Here is a 17,167-nt window from a genome sequence, read left to right on the forward strand (position 1 = left end):
CCGTATCCATAACAGAAACCTACACGCCACCCTCCAGCGCAAACAGACTTAGGTGCTTCAGAAAAAGGCAGCTGACCTCCCAGCAAGAACAAGGATGCTCGGAAAAACATATTCTCAACGGCTCCGCGCCCCGGGACAAACAAAGGGTTTTAAGGATCACATTAACGTTAGGGCCGAGCCACTCAAGCACGGCGAAAACTAAACATTATTAACACCAAACTGGGAAACGGGCAGTGCCGCAGATGTGTCACGCAAAGGGAAACCTTAATTCCGCTGGAGCGGAGAAATAATAAATCCTCCCTTCGCAGCGATACCAAAATTGCTGCTGGTTTCCAGCAGGTAACGCCAGCATTGAAACAAACGAGGAATCCTTTTATTATTTAGTTAGCCCTCGCTAAACGCTGCTTCCTTTCCTGGTTATTTATTCCAGCCTTTAGCCAGCATGGATTTTCCTTTCAAGAGGGATATTCCAAAGGTTTTTTTCTTTTGGTTTGTGGGTTTTTTTTTTGTTTTTTTTTTTCCTTGGACACCACTTATAGAGGTCACACACATTTTACAAGATAAAGATTCGGGCAATGAGCTCTTTAATATATGAGGAGAAACTGACAAACAGAGAAGGCCCTCCCCCAGTTCCTATGAAAGGAGAGGAAATATGTGCCCTTATTCAGAAGTTGCATCCTTTTTTTCCCCCTTTCTCTCTCTCTTTTTTTTTTTTTTTTTTTTAATAACTGAAATTTATGTGCATCAGCAAACTTTTGGGCATTGTTCTTCCCAAACCAAACTGTTCCTTACAGCCTCATGTTTACTGAAGCCTAAAATTAGAACTGACAGCAATTCACTGCAACAAAGTGCACTTCTTTCCCTGCCTGCATCCCATTCACGGCCTCGAAATCCAGGCATCCCTTGACACTCATCTGCCCGGAGAAGAAAAATAGGGCAGGGCTGGGCGCCGGCGGAGCGCTGCCGCCTCTCCTGGGGAGAGCTCACCTTGGCACCGCCGGTATTCCCGCTCCTCCGCCTCGCCCGTGCCGGCCTGGGCCGGCAGGAGCTCAGCGTCCAGAGCCCGCTGGCACTCCCGCAGCAGCGCGGCCACGGCGCTGTGCCTATTCATGTCCCTCTGAATCGGCTGTCCCCGGGTGCGCGGTGATCAATTACTTAGGAGAAGACACGGGCTCCTAATGAAAAGGATCCCTTCAAGGCTGAGGTACCTGGCAAACAAAGGAGGGGGAAAATGATTAACTAAAGTATCATCAATTATCCCAAAGGCTCAGGCAGGGGGAAATAATAGGGGGAAATAGATGAAAATAGGTGGCAGCCTCGGAGGACTTTATTAGAGGAGTGTGTGAAATCACTGCAGGCTCCCGGGGACAGTGTGCGAGGGGAGCATCTCTGAGGTGCCAGGGAGACAGGACGGGCCCGTCACTGGGGCCATGACATCCCCGAGCAGGGAAGTGACTGCCGGGGCTGTGCCAAAGCCCTCTGCACCTGGGAGGCTCGGGCTTAGCCAGGATTGAACGGCAAGAGAGGAGCTGTGCTGTGTGCGTTTCCCAGACCACGGAGACCCTCTCTTTCACCCCGGGATGCCACCCCGCGTGTGAACATTCTTCTCCAGGTGCTTAGGACATTGCCAGTGGTGATGCAGGAAATCCCCACCGTTCCCATGACAGGCATCTGGCTCAGTATGTGCCAGAACGGTCAGGCAGCTTTCAAAAATTAAGCCTAAGATAAATATTTTGGTTTTTTGTTTTTTTTTTTTTTCCTCACCCATTTAATGACGGTTTCACTTAGAGAACTGCTCCTGCAGCTTGAAGCAGTACAGTCAGGAGCAGCCTCAGTGAAAACATATCTAAAACTGGGGAAACACCATGGCAGTGAAGGAGGGAGTGCAAAGGACAACACACACAGTCACAGTTTGCTCTGCTGACTGGAAAGCACTCACATTTTAGCAGCTACGTTTCCAGGCAGTTTTTTTCCCTTTCTGCTGTGGCTCTGGGATGGCTGGATCCTGGAGCTGGTGGCAGATAGGCCGTGCTCTCAATGGCACTGAGCAGGAGCAAGCTGCCAGACTGAAAAGCAGAGGGCAAAAGAGAGGCACTCATGCGAAAGCAGAGAGGATCAGAGAGCCTGCCGTGGAGGGGCAGGTGGAGCAGGGCAAAAGATGGGATTCAGCAGCAAAGAGCCTGGAGGCAGGAGCTCCTCAGTGGGGCTCTGACTGACTCTGCAGATGCAAATGCCACAGAAAGAAGAAATTTTAAAAAGTAGCTGCAAAAGGGAGACCAAGGGAAAGAGCATGACCACATAAGAGAAGCTGGGGAGCAAATAAGAGATCAGCCAGAGGCAGAGGCATGGATAAAAGCAGAAGGAAAACCTAGGAAGTGTTACCCATCTTTTTGGCTCCAAGTAAGAGCCACCAGGGCCACTCTCTGCAGGGTTTGAGCCAGCTGAGCCCAGGGTGCTGGGATCACATCCCTGTGGATGCACCAGGAACAGAACCCTTTTAGGAGCAAAAGGAGATGGGGCCAGAGCATGGTCCAAAGTCCATCCAGGAGATGGGGCTGAATTACCTGTCACTGACAAAGATGAATCTTAAAAAAGGGGACGACAATGGGATTTGCTCATGGTGCAAGTCCACATCCTAGTTCACAAAGGTCCTCTCTCCCTAAGGATCTGTCAGGGACACATCTCTGAACCCAAGAACAACAGCCAGGAAGCAGAGTCCTCTGCTCCACCCTGCCAGGCCTAGACAAGCTGATCCAGTTGCTGGGTATCCATGAGGGAAAAGAAAAGCCTAGAAAAACCACCAACACACCTATGCCAGCGTGGCTTGCTCTGTTAACTGCACTGACATCTGCTAATTGATTTATCTGATTACCCAGCCCTGTGGGAAGGAGCGTGCAGCCGTCCCAGGAGTACCTCCCAGGTTGGGATGAAGCATCCCTGCCATCTGGCCCGGACTCCATTCCTTTGTGTAATTGATTTCTCAAAAACCTCATTTTCCAGGGAGCCCACTCCAGTGACTACCAAGCACACACACACCTGCCTTGGGTCCGCTGTGGACAGCGGTCCTGGGTACCTGCAAACTGCCTCGGGAGTGTGGAGAGGCACGCTGGAGAGGCCTGTGCTCAGCTGCCACCTCGCAGCCTGCAAATAAATGCTCCTAAGCACCATTTGCTGTGAAGATGCGCCAAAGCAAGCAAACACCGGGTTATTTCCCTTTACAAAAAATAACATGGCTCTAGGAGCATCCAAGGGAGCTCATGGACGTGCTCCACTTCTCTGTGTTACAGCCCAGATGAGACTTTTAAGCCCAGCCTTCCTCGGGTCTTTACTGCAGGCAGGAGGGCCCCGTGGCTTTGTGAGCCACACAAGCTGCCACTCTCACAAAGAGCTGCCAGGGCTTAGCAGGGAAGCTCAAATTAGTGTGGAAGTACAGCACTTGGCTTCCTTGGATTGGGAGGATTTAACTCACCGGGAAACTGCCGGGTCCCTAACAGCGATCCATGAATGTCAGCAAGCAAGGGATTTTTCTTCAAGTACATTTTTCCAAGGAATTGAATAAACAGCAAGGACACGGAGTAATAAATTAATGATTTACAGCAGCAGCAACACCAAAGTGCTGGAACCACAGAGAAAAGTGCAATAAACTGTACATTAGTACTCAGAAGGTAGAGAGTCTTTTGAGACCCATCACTGGGGACAATGACTCGCATCATAAACTCAGCTTAAAACGCACCACGGAGCTCTAAACCACACCAGCATCCTTTACAAAGATGCCACTTTCTTTGCAAGTTGTGTTTTGTGACAGCTGTGGCGTTGAGTAACAGCTGGGGGTGGGAAATAACCAGGCACGCAGCTTTCCCGGGGAAACACAGGACCTGAGCCTAAAGCCCAAGAGCAGAACAGCAAAAACTTCTGGAGGCCTTTAGAAGCCTCTCAATGGTCACTAATCAGCTTTCTCAAAGTTCCCTTAAATCCTAACAAGTGGCACTTTAAGGAGAAAGTTTTGAAGTGGTGAAAATTGCAGCCTGACAGTGCTGCAAAACTGCCCGGGCAAAAATGTTTTCAGAGCATGCACTTAAAAATGCTCTTTGAAAACACATAATAAAAACAATTTTGCATCGGATTGAGCATTTTAAGCACTCCTTGGTGTCAGGAAAGCTGCTCTGGTCCTGTTCCAGGCAAAACCAGCTTTTAAATTCTTGATGTAATCGTTAAGACACTTTAAAACAGAAAGGATGAGGAAAAAAAATCAGTGCCATTTCTGACTGGAGTCTGGATTAAAATAACTCCTTGCATCAAATATGATGAAAAAAAGGTATCACAAAGGTCTCAGAGGGGATGAGAAAATACATTTCTGTGGTCGCCCTCTAATTGGAGCTGGGGCTCAGAACAAGAGGGATGGAGGGAAGAATTGGGTGGGATACAGCGAAATGATCTCTTTAATAAGAAATGGGCCACACTGTGACATTTCAGAGCCCTTGGGCTAGAAGACCAAAAGATCTGTCAAGAGAAAGGAATTTTAAGTTCTGCCACGGGTGGAAGGAAGCCCGGGAGTCAATCTAGCCGGTTTAAGACCGCAATTAGCTCTGGAGGCTTTAAGAAAAAGAAGATGTAATTGCTGCACTCAAACTTCAAATGCAGCAAGGATAACAAATGCTGGTTTCTCAGACAACATCATTTGGGAAATTTTCCACAGCATTATGGTCCTGAAACACAAATTAGAGATTGCCAGGCCTTTTCTCTCTGAAAATATATTATCCTAATTTTCATCTTATTCAGGGTACCCTCCAGCTCCAGGGAGACTAATGAAGAGGAAGCAAAGACCTGATGAGTTCCATGTGGAGACTACATTTATGGATTAATCCCAACAGGGAGCAAATAAACCTTATTCCCAGAGCTCTCGGTTGGGACTCCACGCAATCAATCGAGGAATGGATAGTTATTTATGGCTGAGGCTGTTTTGACTTTCAAATAAACATTTTAATTATTTTAAGTGTTATGCTGGAACTTGGAATGCGAGCCCAGCTTTCACTGCGCTGCCTTGCTCTCCTGCCTCCTAATCCCAAACCACTCTGGTCATTATGACACCGTGCAAACCATACTGATCTTCATGCCTAAAACATTGGAAAGGTAAAATCCGCGGACCAGGCAAACCAGGGAAGAGGAAAGAGGAAAAGGGAGGAGGATAAATGAAAGAAACACTCTCAAGCTACACGGAGCCCAAAGAAAATGAGGTGCCCAACTCTGAAACCCTTTCGCTGTCAAGTTGGCACATCCTGCTCCATCTTTGTACCCTGCTCTTCTCTGCCTGCTCCTACGAGCAATTTTAATAACCGAAGTGCTTTGGAGTGTTTCTTTTCCAACAGCTCATTTTCAATTCAAGTACCTGCACCACTTGCACTGCTAGCTTTTCCCTCCAGCCTAATTTGGTGTGCTGCGGCCTTTCCACTCTGAGATTCACGCAGCCACACTCATTTTTAGGGAAGCTCTTTAGGCAGTTAGAGTCTCTTGCTAAATAACGGCAAGGGGTGAAATCATGACACAGATCCATTGTAGCTGCTGGAGTTACAGTCCCACCTTCACTCTGTATTATGGCATTTCATCTCCCTCTGCTTTCTGCAGGGAGACTGAAAAAACTGCAGGAGATTGTCCTTGGGAGAGCAATGGAACATTTGGGCTGGTGCTTTTACCTGCAGCAGGTAAAGGGGGAGCATGCACACCACACAGCACCCTCGGCTGCTCTCCCTCCCGCGGATTTGTGCACGAGCCTCCTGGAGCCCTTCCTGCCACTCCTGTCAAAAATAACAGGCTCAGCTTCATTTTTGGATTTGGCTGCTTGAGGGATTAAAAACTAAAACAGGAAAAAGAAAAGAAAAGAAAAGATGCTCTTGATAACTTAGCAAAGGTTTCAGTAATTGAGTTAATATCATTTTCCACAGAAGGCAAATTCAGTTTCCCTGAATATTTCAGTGCACACATGCTTGTGTTTTCCTAGAGCATTTACCTTTCTTCGTGGAAAGACGGTTTTACAAAAATAAATAGATTTGCTAAATAAATATATTTTACTAGATTTATTCAGTTAGTTAGCTAGTTTACTTCTCTGGCTTAAAGATTAGATGTTTTCTTTTGGTAAAGCTGGCTATCCCAACTGGCTGTATTAAAATAAGGAAGAATCTCAATCAAAAAGCCTCTCCTAAGGCAAGCTTTCTTGTTAATATGCACCAACATGAAAGGGTTTCTTTTCATCCTATACAACTACAGTGTGTGTAAATTGCAGGGGGCTCATTGGCATAAATCTTGGCTGTGACCTCTGAGGTAAACTGGATTTACATTACTTTCTGACAAGAATTAAATGAAGGCCTTGTGGATATATGAACAGCCTTCTAGACTGCAACAGATGGGCATGAATGTGCTCCCTAGGCAAACTATCAGTGACATCTGTGTCCTCCAAATTCTGGTGGTCTCAGCCAATTAGCAGGCAAAAGGGGAGGGAAAAAAAAAAAAAAAAAAAAAAAAAGCCTGCCCCTGCACAGCTTCCCCAGGCAGAGCCGAAGCAGAAGTGCTTCTGTTTGGAAATGGGATCAGGAACAGCCTCCAGCAGCAAGGAGGTGCTTTGCTGGCTGCTGTAATGCTGAGGTAACACTGCAGGAAAAGCCGAAGTAATTAGGTAGAAGAGATATTAATATTAACACAGGACAAATCCCAGCCTCACTTAAGCCTGTGTGGGGCTCAGATAATGGGCTACCACCACGGATTTCCACTGCTGTAGCCAAGGATGGAGTTTTGTGGATCCTAAAAAGCAGAGGAGGGGTGAAAGAGTGAAGCCCTGGGCCTGACACAGCTAAGGCAGGAAAAGCCCCACTCTTGATCCGTATTCAAACCCCCACCACGGCCCCCTCTCCCTGCAGAGAGTTGGAAGGGACCCATAAGGATTCCCAAATCCTCTCCAAGCAGCCCCCTTCCTGTGGATGGGGTCTGGGGAGCAACATACTCAATGGCCACTGCACCTGCCTGCTCCAAAGCTCAGAGCTTTGTGGAAGAGCATTTCAGCTACAAAAAAAAAAAAATAATCCTGGGGAGAGTTTTGGGTTTTTTGTTTTTTTCCAGTTTTGTTTGTCGGATTGAGGTTTGGGATTTCTTGGTGCAGCACAGCCACAGAACAGAGCCAAAGCCACACAACTGCTCACCACACGGAGAGGTGGCCAGAGGGGCATCAGGGAGTCAGAACTCCATCTCCAACCCACAGCAGAGCCATGGTTTTAGGCCAGTTGTAGCAGAGGAGTGACCCAGACCAACCCAAAGCGTGAAGCCCATTCTCTGTCTCCCAGTTTTGAATGGAGCTGCCATGGCAGGAGCAGGCAGGACCTCTGGCTAAAAGCAGGGTATGGAACAAAAGCACCTGTTGTTTCACCCTGGTCATGACTTTTCAGAGAGGCCACTTGGGTGCTTTTCCCCCTCATCACTGCTGTCCCAAGTACTACTAGGGGATGCAGGAAAAAAAAAAAAAGAAAAAAAAAAGAAAAAAAGGGAATAATTGAGGGGCAGATCAATAAATTAAAAAGTTCTAAAAAAAAAAAAAAAAGAAAAAAAGGCATAATGAATTTGGTACAGCACATATTTTTAGATCAAAGATGCCTTTGAAGTGACAAACCCTTAATCCATAAACTACTGAAGCACTTCCTTTCTCTCCCAAACTACTTGTTGTCAAATAAAATGGAAGTTAAGGAAATTATCTTTATCTGAAAATGGCCAAAAGAAGCCATCACCTAATGACAGCCTTGTCAAAATGACAATTGGGGAAATTGTTAGGAAGGGGAGGCCTGACGACTGGAGGAATAAGCTGGCTGTTTGCTCTAATCTGGTCAGGCAGGCCCCACACAATTCCAGTCAGCTTGCTGTGTGAAACAGCTAAGTCTTTGTCAGCGCAGGCAGGGGCTGGAAAGACTTCTCTTTCATGAATATGTATCACCACCCTCCACGTCTACAGAAAAAAAAAAAAAACCCAAACCTTCCAAACAGCAAAATAAAAAAGAAATTAAAAAAAAACCAACAAAAACAACAAATCCCAGAACAACAAAATCCTGAGATATGGAGCCGCACAGATAGAAAAAGCAACTAAGGAATGAAAGTGCACGTTTTGGAAGTGCAGCCAGAAGGACCCTCTTCCCAAAGGCTTTCTTTGCACTTTTATGCCCCAGCAGGCTGGGATGAGGCACTTCAAGTGCACAAAGGCAGAAGAGCCCATCAGGGTATTTAATGTCCATCACTCTGTGGTTTAGATTTGGTGTTGGTGGCACCAAACCCCAGATACGCAGGGGCCACAGATACGCAGGGAGCTCACAGGAATTCCTTGTGCCAGGAGGGCACCACCCCCAGCAGGTCTGAACACTTCCAAGGGCAGGCACAGAGGCAGCTTTGGATCAGGGGGCAGAAATTCCCTGTGAAGCCTCGCATTTCATCCCACTGAAATGATTTTTCTGAGAGGTGCCCGCGACATCTGTAAATGAAACCTTTCACAACACCTGAAACTGAAACTGCTGAAACTCCGGTAAACCCAAAAATGGTGTTTAAAGCAATGGATGGGCAGATGGGAAGAGAGCACAGGATCAAACCAAGCCCATGCTGGCTGCAGGAAACCCAAATGAAGATATTGTAAGCTGTGGTGGGTTTTGTCTCTGTTGGAGAACTACGACATAATCAAAGCACAACAATGTCTGAAATGTTACCCTCAAGTGCTTGCTGCCATCTTTTTACCTTTGCTTGTAAAGCTGCAAACTAGGTCTTGATTTATTACAGAGAGCTTGTGGTGATATCATAAACTTCAGTTTTTCTCTAAATAACGACCAGAGTATGAAAGTTTGGCTCCCAGCAGAGATATCAAGACACACGGCTCAGTTTTGAGGTTCCCAATATTATGCAATGTTTGCTGTAGACATTTCCATTTCATTAGCATATTCTACTTTACACGAAATCCAGCAATGAATGCTGTCCCTGATCTAAGGCTAATCCTCTTTAAAGAGCTACAGGCTATATTACATGTGGCCACAGCCACGGTTATGCCAGGGCTGGATCACTTTGAAGCCTATTGAACAGTGTTCCCTTGTGAGGCCATGCACAGAGCCATAAAGGGATGCTCCCTGTGCTCTGAAATCCTGCTGTTTCCACCTCCAGGAGTTTCTGGCAGGGACAGAGCAGAGTCCCCAGGCAAGGGGCTGCAAACAGGGAAGAGACACCCGTCTGCCTTTCACCACCCCTCAGTGCCAATTTATGTGCCTCCAGTAATAAAAATCCTTTTTTCCTAAACCTCAACAGCAACTGCCCCAAGGGAGGGCTCCCAGAACAATCAAAGGTGAAGGAGAACCAGACACCCACTTCCCTGAGTAGGAAGGAAGCTGCTTGAGTAGTTTGGGACACAGCCATATCTATCTTGGAAGGAAAAAGAGAGAAATGGTCGTGGATGTACCTGTAAGGCTGCACTGCTCGCGGCTGGGTGCCCCTGAACGCTGTAAACTGAGATAATGGGACTGTGTTTTCATTGCCACACGGTGTGGAATCTTCAACACCTTCACATCTATACAAATTTAAAGGGAGAAAAAATTACAAAACAACAAAAAAGGTCACTATATTCTCCGGTCCTGCTACATATCAGGAAAATACAGCTTATATTATCTTTAACTGTTCTAAGCTACTTTCTTTGTGCAATGAAGGGAATTGGAAAGGCTGACTCTGCTCAGCCTGCAGTGTGCACAGGAAATTTTCTCTGTCTGAATGGTGTCAAACCAGACAAGGAGAGTGGATTCAGCCTCCGCAGTAAAATGTGGGGCCTGGTGAAGATAATGTTCAACCTCCTTGCTATCAAAACAGCCGCAAAAATTCTTTTTTCCTTTGCAGTGGAGGGAGAAAGGGTCCAGAGAGAAAACAAACACAAGGTGGAGGGAGCAGCAGAGGAAATAGGAAAAATAACCAGGAGGATTGGTGAGAGGGAAGAACAGCAGAGAGCAGGAGAGGCAGGAAAATGGAAGAGAAACTAAGAAGGAAGAGAAAGGGAGAAGCCAGACAGGCTCTAATAAAGGAGGACCAAGGGCAGATCATGATGTAGAACCAAAATGAGAACTTGGAAAGTGGTATAAACAAAGTCAGTCTTGCCAGGAGTACTTCTCAGCAGTCAAGGTGAATATTCCTCACCAGTTTATTCTGCTCTGCTGAGAAGAAAAGAGAAGTGGAAGAGTTCTTTTTCCTGAGCAAACAAGGAGCAAAGAAGGAAATAAACAGAGGGAACTGTGCCCCCTATTCCTCCTTTGGAAGATCTCCTCTCTGCTTACGGAGTGGAGCTGCTCTTGGCACTGGCAGCTAAAACTTCAGGGAACACATGTCCTCCCGGTGCTCCTCTCCTCCCTCTTACACTGACATCCAGTGGAATACAATGGGATATCTCTGGAGTACACCTGCCTTTGAGAAGGGCTGTCTCGTTTCTCTTTCAACTTGAGGCTGTGCAGTAACAACAACGCGCTGCAGAACCTCACTACAAGTTGTTGCACACTCCATTAGGCCTTTCCCAACTCCTGGAAATCATCACTGCCATTATTACCATTAACTTACAAGCACCTCGACAACTCTTGCTCTACCGAAATGAAACTTATGACTTAAAACGAAAAACAAAGATAAAGGAAAGAACCCCCCACCCACACACCCACCCAAACCAACAACTAATTAGCACAAAACACAAAAGTCCCCCAAAACAAACCTTGTCTTCCCGTGTCCGGTCACACATTGCCATCTACTGGCTCCCACTCCTGTGCTCGGAGTGACTGGCTGGCTTGGAATGGGAAAAGGGCTGTGAGCAGTTAGGAACAAGCCGTGCCAGTGAGTGGGAACGCTGGTGACCGAAAAGCCACGGGAATTATACTCACACACAACATTCACAGCTGTTGTCACCCTTTACACCCGAACCCACTGGCAAATCCGAGCACCACATCTACGGTTTTGACAACCAGGTTCAAAATCTGACCTTAAGAGAGAAGGACAGAACTGTGGAAATCTCAGCACAGCAGAAATCAGGCCAGACTTCCTGATGATTCAGCAGGGGTGAGGATACTTTGATCATGTAAATTTAAATAGCAGGGACGAGGAGAAAGTTTCAGACTGGTCTGGAGTGATGCCGGTCTCAAATGCCCACAGAAAGGCTTTAATGCCATAACAGGGACAGAACTATAAAAGGACATTTTTCACAACTGTCCAAGAAATGTCACCACAGCATTCCCAACTCACAACCACTTCCACAGAGGATTAAGAGACTATATTTCCTATAGCTGTTGTGACCCACTACGAACGTCCCAGAAAGAGAAAGAAACACATTTCCCCTCACTGACTCCTGTTTCCTAAGCCAATTAGGACTGACAGCAACATTAAAGTTCCTGGTATTTTTCCATTTCCCGGATTTGCCTGTGTAGGCTCTGGAGTTACAGAAATCAGCTGTGAGAAGAACAACGCACCGTCACAGCCATGTCAAAACCGCCTTGATCCTCCAGCCTGAAAAACACTAAATTACCCCAAACACCGCATTTATCTGCAGTTTCGCTTTCGATGGAAGAAATTTCAACTAAAAGAAGAAGTTATCGTAATACTGGAATAACTTTCACTACAGCACAGAACGATTTTAGCAGGAAGATCACCCAAAAACCCCACAGGCACAGAGTGCCTGTGTATTTTTTTTTTTTCTCATAAAGGGCAAACCTGGAGCTGTTTTCCTGAAGCTGGCAACGTTTCAACTGACTAGAAACTTATTGAAGAGAGAAGCTGTAAATCCAGTTTCTGCCCTCCCCTGTACAAAATCACACAGAGCTATACTTAAATCATAAAACAATAAAGGAACATGCAGTTGACGTTACACAATCCTAGGGCAAAAAAAAAAAAAAAAAAAAAAAAAAGGAAAGGTCCTTACATACCTCAATAGATACAAGTATCAAAATAATTCTATCAGAAAAGTTGTCCGATGACCTGGGACTTGGCTCTTTCCAGAAACAAAGGGCTGACAGGAATTAAAACTATCGACAGATGCAATAAACAGCAGGGTTGCGCAATTCTGGCCTTTCCAGAAGGCAGCAAAGTATTGCATTTTTCTTGTGTGTGAGCACACAGGCCCAGCCCTGCCTGCTGTAAAAAAGGCCTTCACGTGTGGGAGAAAGTTGGAGTAATCTGTTTTCCTTCTCTGCTTTTCAGCACAACTTCTTGCAAAACACAGTTTAATCCCTTTTTTTTTCCCCTTTTATTTTTTTTTTTCCCCGATGTCAGGGAGAAGAGCCCACAGAACAGCAGTAGTAGGCTGCATACAGATAAAAGTTATTCCACAAGAACTACAAGGGAACTTATCAACCCACACAAGTACTTTACCTGTTTGTTGAAGGTACAAAAAGTGAAAAGCAGTTTGTATGATGAACCAAGGCAGAATTTGACGGCCCGTGCCAGAGCAATCAAGCCCTCAGTACTCACTCGCTGGGCAGGCACAGGGAAGGGAGGACACGGAAGATTCGGGATGTGGATGGAAAAGGAACAGCTTCGCTTCGCCACTTGTCCTGTGCTGGGGAGTAACACGGGTGGACAGCCGCTGGATAAAGAAGAATCCACGGCTGTCTCAGGATTTGTAAAGGGAGGAAAAAAGAGACGTAAGGAAAAGTTTTCAGATCACTTCAGACCATCGGCCAGGGGAAGATTAGGCTATTCGCCAAAGGCAGCGCAATGAACCTGAACTGCGGTTGCTTAAAGCAAACAACCAAATATTTTACAATAATCAGTTTAAGAACATCATCAGGTCAACTGCTATATGCTTATAGTGTGCCGCTTACCAAAGCGTTTTACTCCTCAAAGCGTTCATACAGGGGGTAGAAGCGGGATTATTTTGTTTGACAGCTGAGCCCGTGAACTTGTGATCCCTGACACGGCTCTGAACACATGCTCACATGGCCCCGTAAACCCCGGACAGACCCGTGGCTATTCCTTTAGAGTTATTGGCTGTTATAAATAATTTAACTCTTTTATTTTTTCCCCCCTCCTTTACTTTTAAAGACGCTCTACTTCCGGCCCCGCGGTGCCCTCAGCGCTTCCCGCCCCAGCCCCGCCCGTCCCAGCTCCTCCCGCCTCAGCGCTTCCCGCCGGCTCCCTCAGGAGTTACCGGGAGCCAGGAGCCGCTGCAGCCCTCGGCAGCCGCCGGAGCCCCGCTCCCGGCAGGTGAGGAGGCTGCCGGGCCGGGCCGGGAGGACATGAGGGGAGGGAAAGGGGCGGGATAGATCGGCGGGCAGGCCGGGATGTCGCCGAGCAGTTCCCGTGGGTTCGGTCCGGGAGATCCCGGGATGGCCGTGCTGTGGGGTGGGAGGTGGCGCCGAGCCTGCTCCGGGAGCCGGAGCCCGTATTCTTAGGGATTCCCGTTGTTCTGCTGCCTCTGGAAGTGGGGATAATGGCACTCGCTGTCCCCTAGGAGAGGATGACGAGGTGAGACCACGGTGGGTTTGACTCCGGTGGACGACAGCGGAGCAGTGGCTGCCTTAGAGCTGCGGGAGAGATCTACAGAAAGTTTATTATTCCTCCTGGCCAATGCACTCTAGTAAGTAGAAACTCCTTTAGCATTTACGTGAAGGAATGCTCAGTATGCTCGATCTCGGTGAGCCTTTGAGGCAGCACTGGGCAGCCGTGAGGGGGATGCCTGAGGGGATCGTGGGTCTGGAGCGGGGTCTGTGGGAGCTGCCGAGATCCAGGTTCATCAGTGGGTGCTGCCGAAGCAATGGGTGGCTGTTCTTTTTTAAATTAACGTAGCCGTCTGTAAAACTCACTAATGTGAACTGAAGTCGTGAGGCACAGAAGTGTCTCTGCGGGCTGAACTGCGAACATAATGAAAGCGCACAGTGGTTTTCCCCTTCACCAAAGGTGACCTCATGTAATATCCCCTCACTGGTACAAAACAAGGAAGGGCAGGGCTAGACACGGGGACAGTCCCTCCTGGCCCACAGAGCTGCTTCCAGCATCCCGGAGAGACCTGGGGAATCCACGAGGAGGAGGGACCGACAATGGTGCCACCACAGCTTGGCTCACAGATGGCAGAGGAGTAACCTGCGATCAGGGCGTCTGTCTGTATTGCTGCCAAAAGCACAGATGATATTTCCTAGCTTGTTTTAAAGGGAGCTCTGCTGGAAATGGTGTGTTTCACTCATCATCTGTGCTGTTGCAGCCTGCTTCAGTAACCAAGCTGAGGCTGCTGAGCTACTGTGTCAGAACTGTGGCTGATTTTGTGTTAAAGGTGCAGAGGAGCCAGTTTTGAGGTTTCACACAGATAATGATGCACTGATACACCACAGTGCACTATGCTTGGTGTTTTTGTGCAGTGTGTAAAAACCACAAGTCAACTCCATCATCACAAAACACAATCATCACTTCATTGCAGTGATGATTCAGCTACTCATAAAGCTCTGAACTGGAGCTGGTGAGCTCCAGATCTTGTGTGAGACACACGCTGGGAACTTAAGGCAGTCTGGATATAGAAACATCTGCTCTGCGTGATACCAGTTAAATGGCTGCTCACGTGTTTCTCTGGTGAGTAACTGGGAACTCATTGGCTGGTTTCTACTTTCAGATAGCAAGACTTTTCTTTTCAAGGCTCAGTTTTAGTGTGGGAAGACGCTGGCCTTGCATTTAGAGAACCAGATGGCATCTTGCATTTAGAGAACCTGAGCTGTCTCAGGTTTTATTAGGATGCACTGCAGTCACTCAGGCTTTGGAACAGAATTTGTTTCATAAGTGTGTGGTCTCTGTGCTGCACGTGAAGAACTTCAAAAAACAGCACAAAACTATCAAACCCAAGAAAAGTAAATTTTTTTAGCACTTCTGCAGAAGCAGAGAGCTGGGATTTTCCAACAGACAATGGGGAAATAGCTAGAGGTGGTGACAATTCCTCTTTTAGGTCTCGTGGGTAGTGCAACTTTTGCATTCACTTTTTATTCTGTCCCAGCAGTCACCTCTAAACACTTTTTCTGTGAAAGAGGTCAGTTCGGCGAGCCCAAGGAATTCTTTATAAATATTTGAATTACCACTGCCTACAGACAGACTCCTGGTAAAAGTCCTTTGATACCTTCCAGCCACAAGGAAACACCTAGAGCAGAGCGCACAGGCCCAGCCAGTAATGCCTACTCCATTTTAAGTCTGTCAATCAAATCTCAATCTGCTAAATGACACATTTCTTGCAAAGATAAATCCGCCTGCGAGACCCTCAGGAAGAGCTTGCTGGCAGCAGTGGTCACTCGTGGCTGCTGAGCTCCCGCTCCTGTGTTTTCATCACGTTTATTGTCAGGTATCTGCGGGTTCTGTCCAGTGCAGAGCAGCACAGGGAATATTGCGGTGCCACACTGAAACCAATTTGTTGGGTTCCGCAGCCGTTCCACGCCGTGATTTTGCCGCCTCCTGGTTCTGAGGGCTCCTCTCGTCATGAGCTCCTTCGAGGAGGCCGAAACAGAGGAGACAGTGACGTGCCTCCACCTGACCTTCTACCACCCCGGCCAGGCCGAGAAGATGATGTTCCGCTGCCTGGATTTCTGCAGGCGCCAGCAGGTCCGGGCGGACGACACGGCCAAGTTCGGCCGCGATTCCAGCCTCTGCCGCTACAGCCTGATGGACACGCGCGTCTCCCGCATCCAGTTCTCCCTGCAGTTCTACAGGAGTCTCCACACCTCGGAGTACGGCTTTGAGATCAAGAACTTGAGCAAGAAAACCAAACTGACCGTCAGCCAAACGGAACTGGGGTACTTAAACAAAATCGACCTGCCCCTGAAGTGCATCATCTGTTTTGGGGACTACCAGATCCTGGCAGAGATTCAAGAAGGGGAGGCTGTGGATTATTTTGAGATTCACTTACACTTGGCTGAAGCACCCATCTTACAAGAAAGGTGCCTGCCATCCCTGCAGCCTATACCCGAGAATGGCGTTTCTCCTTCCTTTCCTCTTTCCCAAGGCAAAAGCCCCACAGAGATTGATGAAAACGAGCTGTACTAGCGGGGAGGAGGAGGCCGGATCAGCTTTTGTGGCCTGCACAGCTCCCAGCATACACGGCTCTCACCTCAGCCCAGTGTTCTTGGTGGAGCTCACTGCCTGCTGCACATCAGTCTTCTTTACTTGGTGTTTTCAGCACAGGCATTCCAGAGCACTGCTCCACAGAAATGGATTCCTGCCACTGCCTTCACTGAGGGCTCTCTGATGCCAGGAAAGGTGTGGGAGGTGGGGGGGGTCACTCAAATCCACGGCAGCAGGTTCGATCCCAGAACATTTAACAGGCATTAATGCAGAGCATGCACAGCAGGGTTTTTGGTCCCAGCCAAGGGCTGACACAATGTCGTGTTGCATATTATACTTTGTGCTCTTATTTGCACACCAAATTCCAAACAGTATTTTTTGCGAGCCAAGGCTGTGACTTCACAGATTTCGCAACTGAGAAACACTTTGTCCTTTTAAATTTATGTTTTGATTAGCTTCAAAGCAAGGTTTCTTTTTTATTTCTACTTATTTAATTAACATATATATTTTTTTTTTGCAAGTTAACTGCTTTTGCTTGTGATGTAGACAAACATGTAGCATCAGTGATCATGGTCTATAAAAATCCACATGAATTTTGCAATAAATACATTTTGTTCTGTGGTAAGGATTTGCTCCATTATATAGCTGCAATCTAAAAGAATTTTTGGAGAATAAAATTATTTCCAGGACCATCCAGATAAGAGACTGTCACTGGCACTATTCCAGGCTTTCCAAAAATGCCATCGCTCCAAGGTAAGAATTTACTTAAATACTTTCAGGAAGTTTTCTACCTCTACACCTCTACCCAAACCTCTCTAATAATTTTCTTGTCTTTTAAGTATTTCTCAGGGTGTTTCAGTTATGTTTTCCTTTGTCAGGGGCTCAGCTTTTCATTGGCATTTGGCTTTTTTATTTTGTCAAGTATTTTAGTTTGCTTGAAAGACACACTGGGGAAGAATGGGGGTTACCCATTTTATCACCACTAAATATTAGGATGCATTTCAGCATTAATCATTCCAAGCAAACCATAATTATAACTGAGGGGAGGAACAGCTGAGTTTAACGCAACCAACCACAAGTGTGAGAAAGCCATGGGAGGGGCAACGAAACTCAAACA

At 47.1% G+C, this 17,167-nt stretch overlaps 2 protein-coding genes across 13 annotated transcripts in view; one reads left to right on the forward strand and one right to left on the reverse strand.

Annotated features, from left to right (window-relative positions):
- The window catches only part of ALPK1 (alpha kinase 1), a 37,905-nt gene extending 24,699 nt beyond the window's left edge, over window positions 1-13,206 (reverse strand). For 6 of the 12 annotated variants that reach the window (XR_008430368.1, XR_008430367.1, XR_008430366.1 and 3 more), the window contains exons 1-6: window positions 12,843-12,873; window positions 12,490-12,626; window positions 9,464-9,571; window positions 5,691-5,792; window positions 1,940-2,066; window positions 988-1,208 (exon numbers count right to left, since the gene is read on the reverse strand). Coding sequence is in view for 7 of the 12 variants with exons in the window: in XM_053939958.1 (XP_053795933.1) it covers window positions 988-1,111 (124 nt within the window). In the remaining 5 variants the exon portion in view is untranslated. Of the gene's footprint in view, window positions 1-987; window positions 1,209-1,939; window positions 2,067-5,386; window positions 5,457-5,690; window positions 5,793-9,463; window positions 9,572-12,489; window positions 12,627-12,842; window positions 13,022-13,168 lie in introns of those variants that run through there. The other 6 variants (XR_008430370.1, XM_053939955.1, XM_053939953.1 and 3 more) reach the window with 6 other exon arrangements.
- On the forward strand, window positions 13,123-16,295 carry TIFA (TRAF interacting protein with forkhead associated domain). The gene is made up of 3 exons (XM_053939961.1): window positions 13,123-13,224; window positions 13,472-13,597; window positions 15,417-16,295. The coding sequence occupies exon 3, from the start codon at window positions 15,469-15,471 to the stop codon at window positions 16,030-16,032; it is 564 nt and encodes a 187-aa protein (XP_053795936.1). The 5' UTR covers window positions 13,123-13,224; window positions 13,472-13,597; window positions 15,417-15,468; the 3' UTR covers window positions 16,033-16,295.
- The last annotated feature ends 872 nt before the right edge of the window (window positions 16,296-17,167 follow it).

The sequence above is a fragment of the Vidua chalybeata genome, chromosome 4, assembly GCF_026979565.1.
Source record: "Vidua chalybeata isolate OUT-0048 chromosome 4, bVidCha1 merged haplotype, whole genome shotgun sequence".
NCBI classification, from domain to species: Eukaryota; Metazoa; Chordata; class Aves; order Passeriformes; family Viduidae; genus Vidua; species Vidua chalybeata.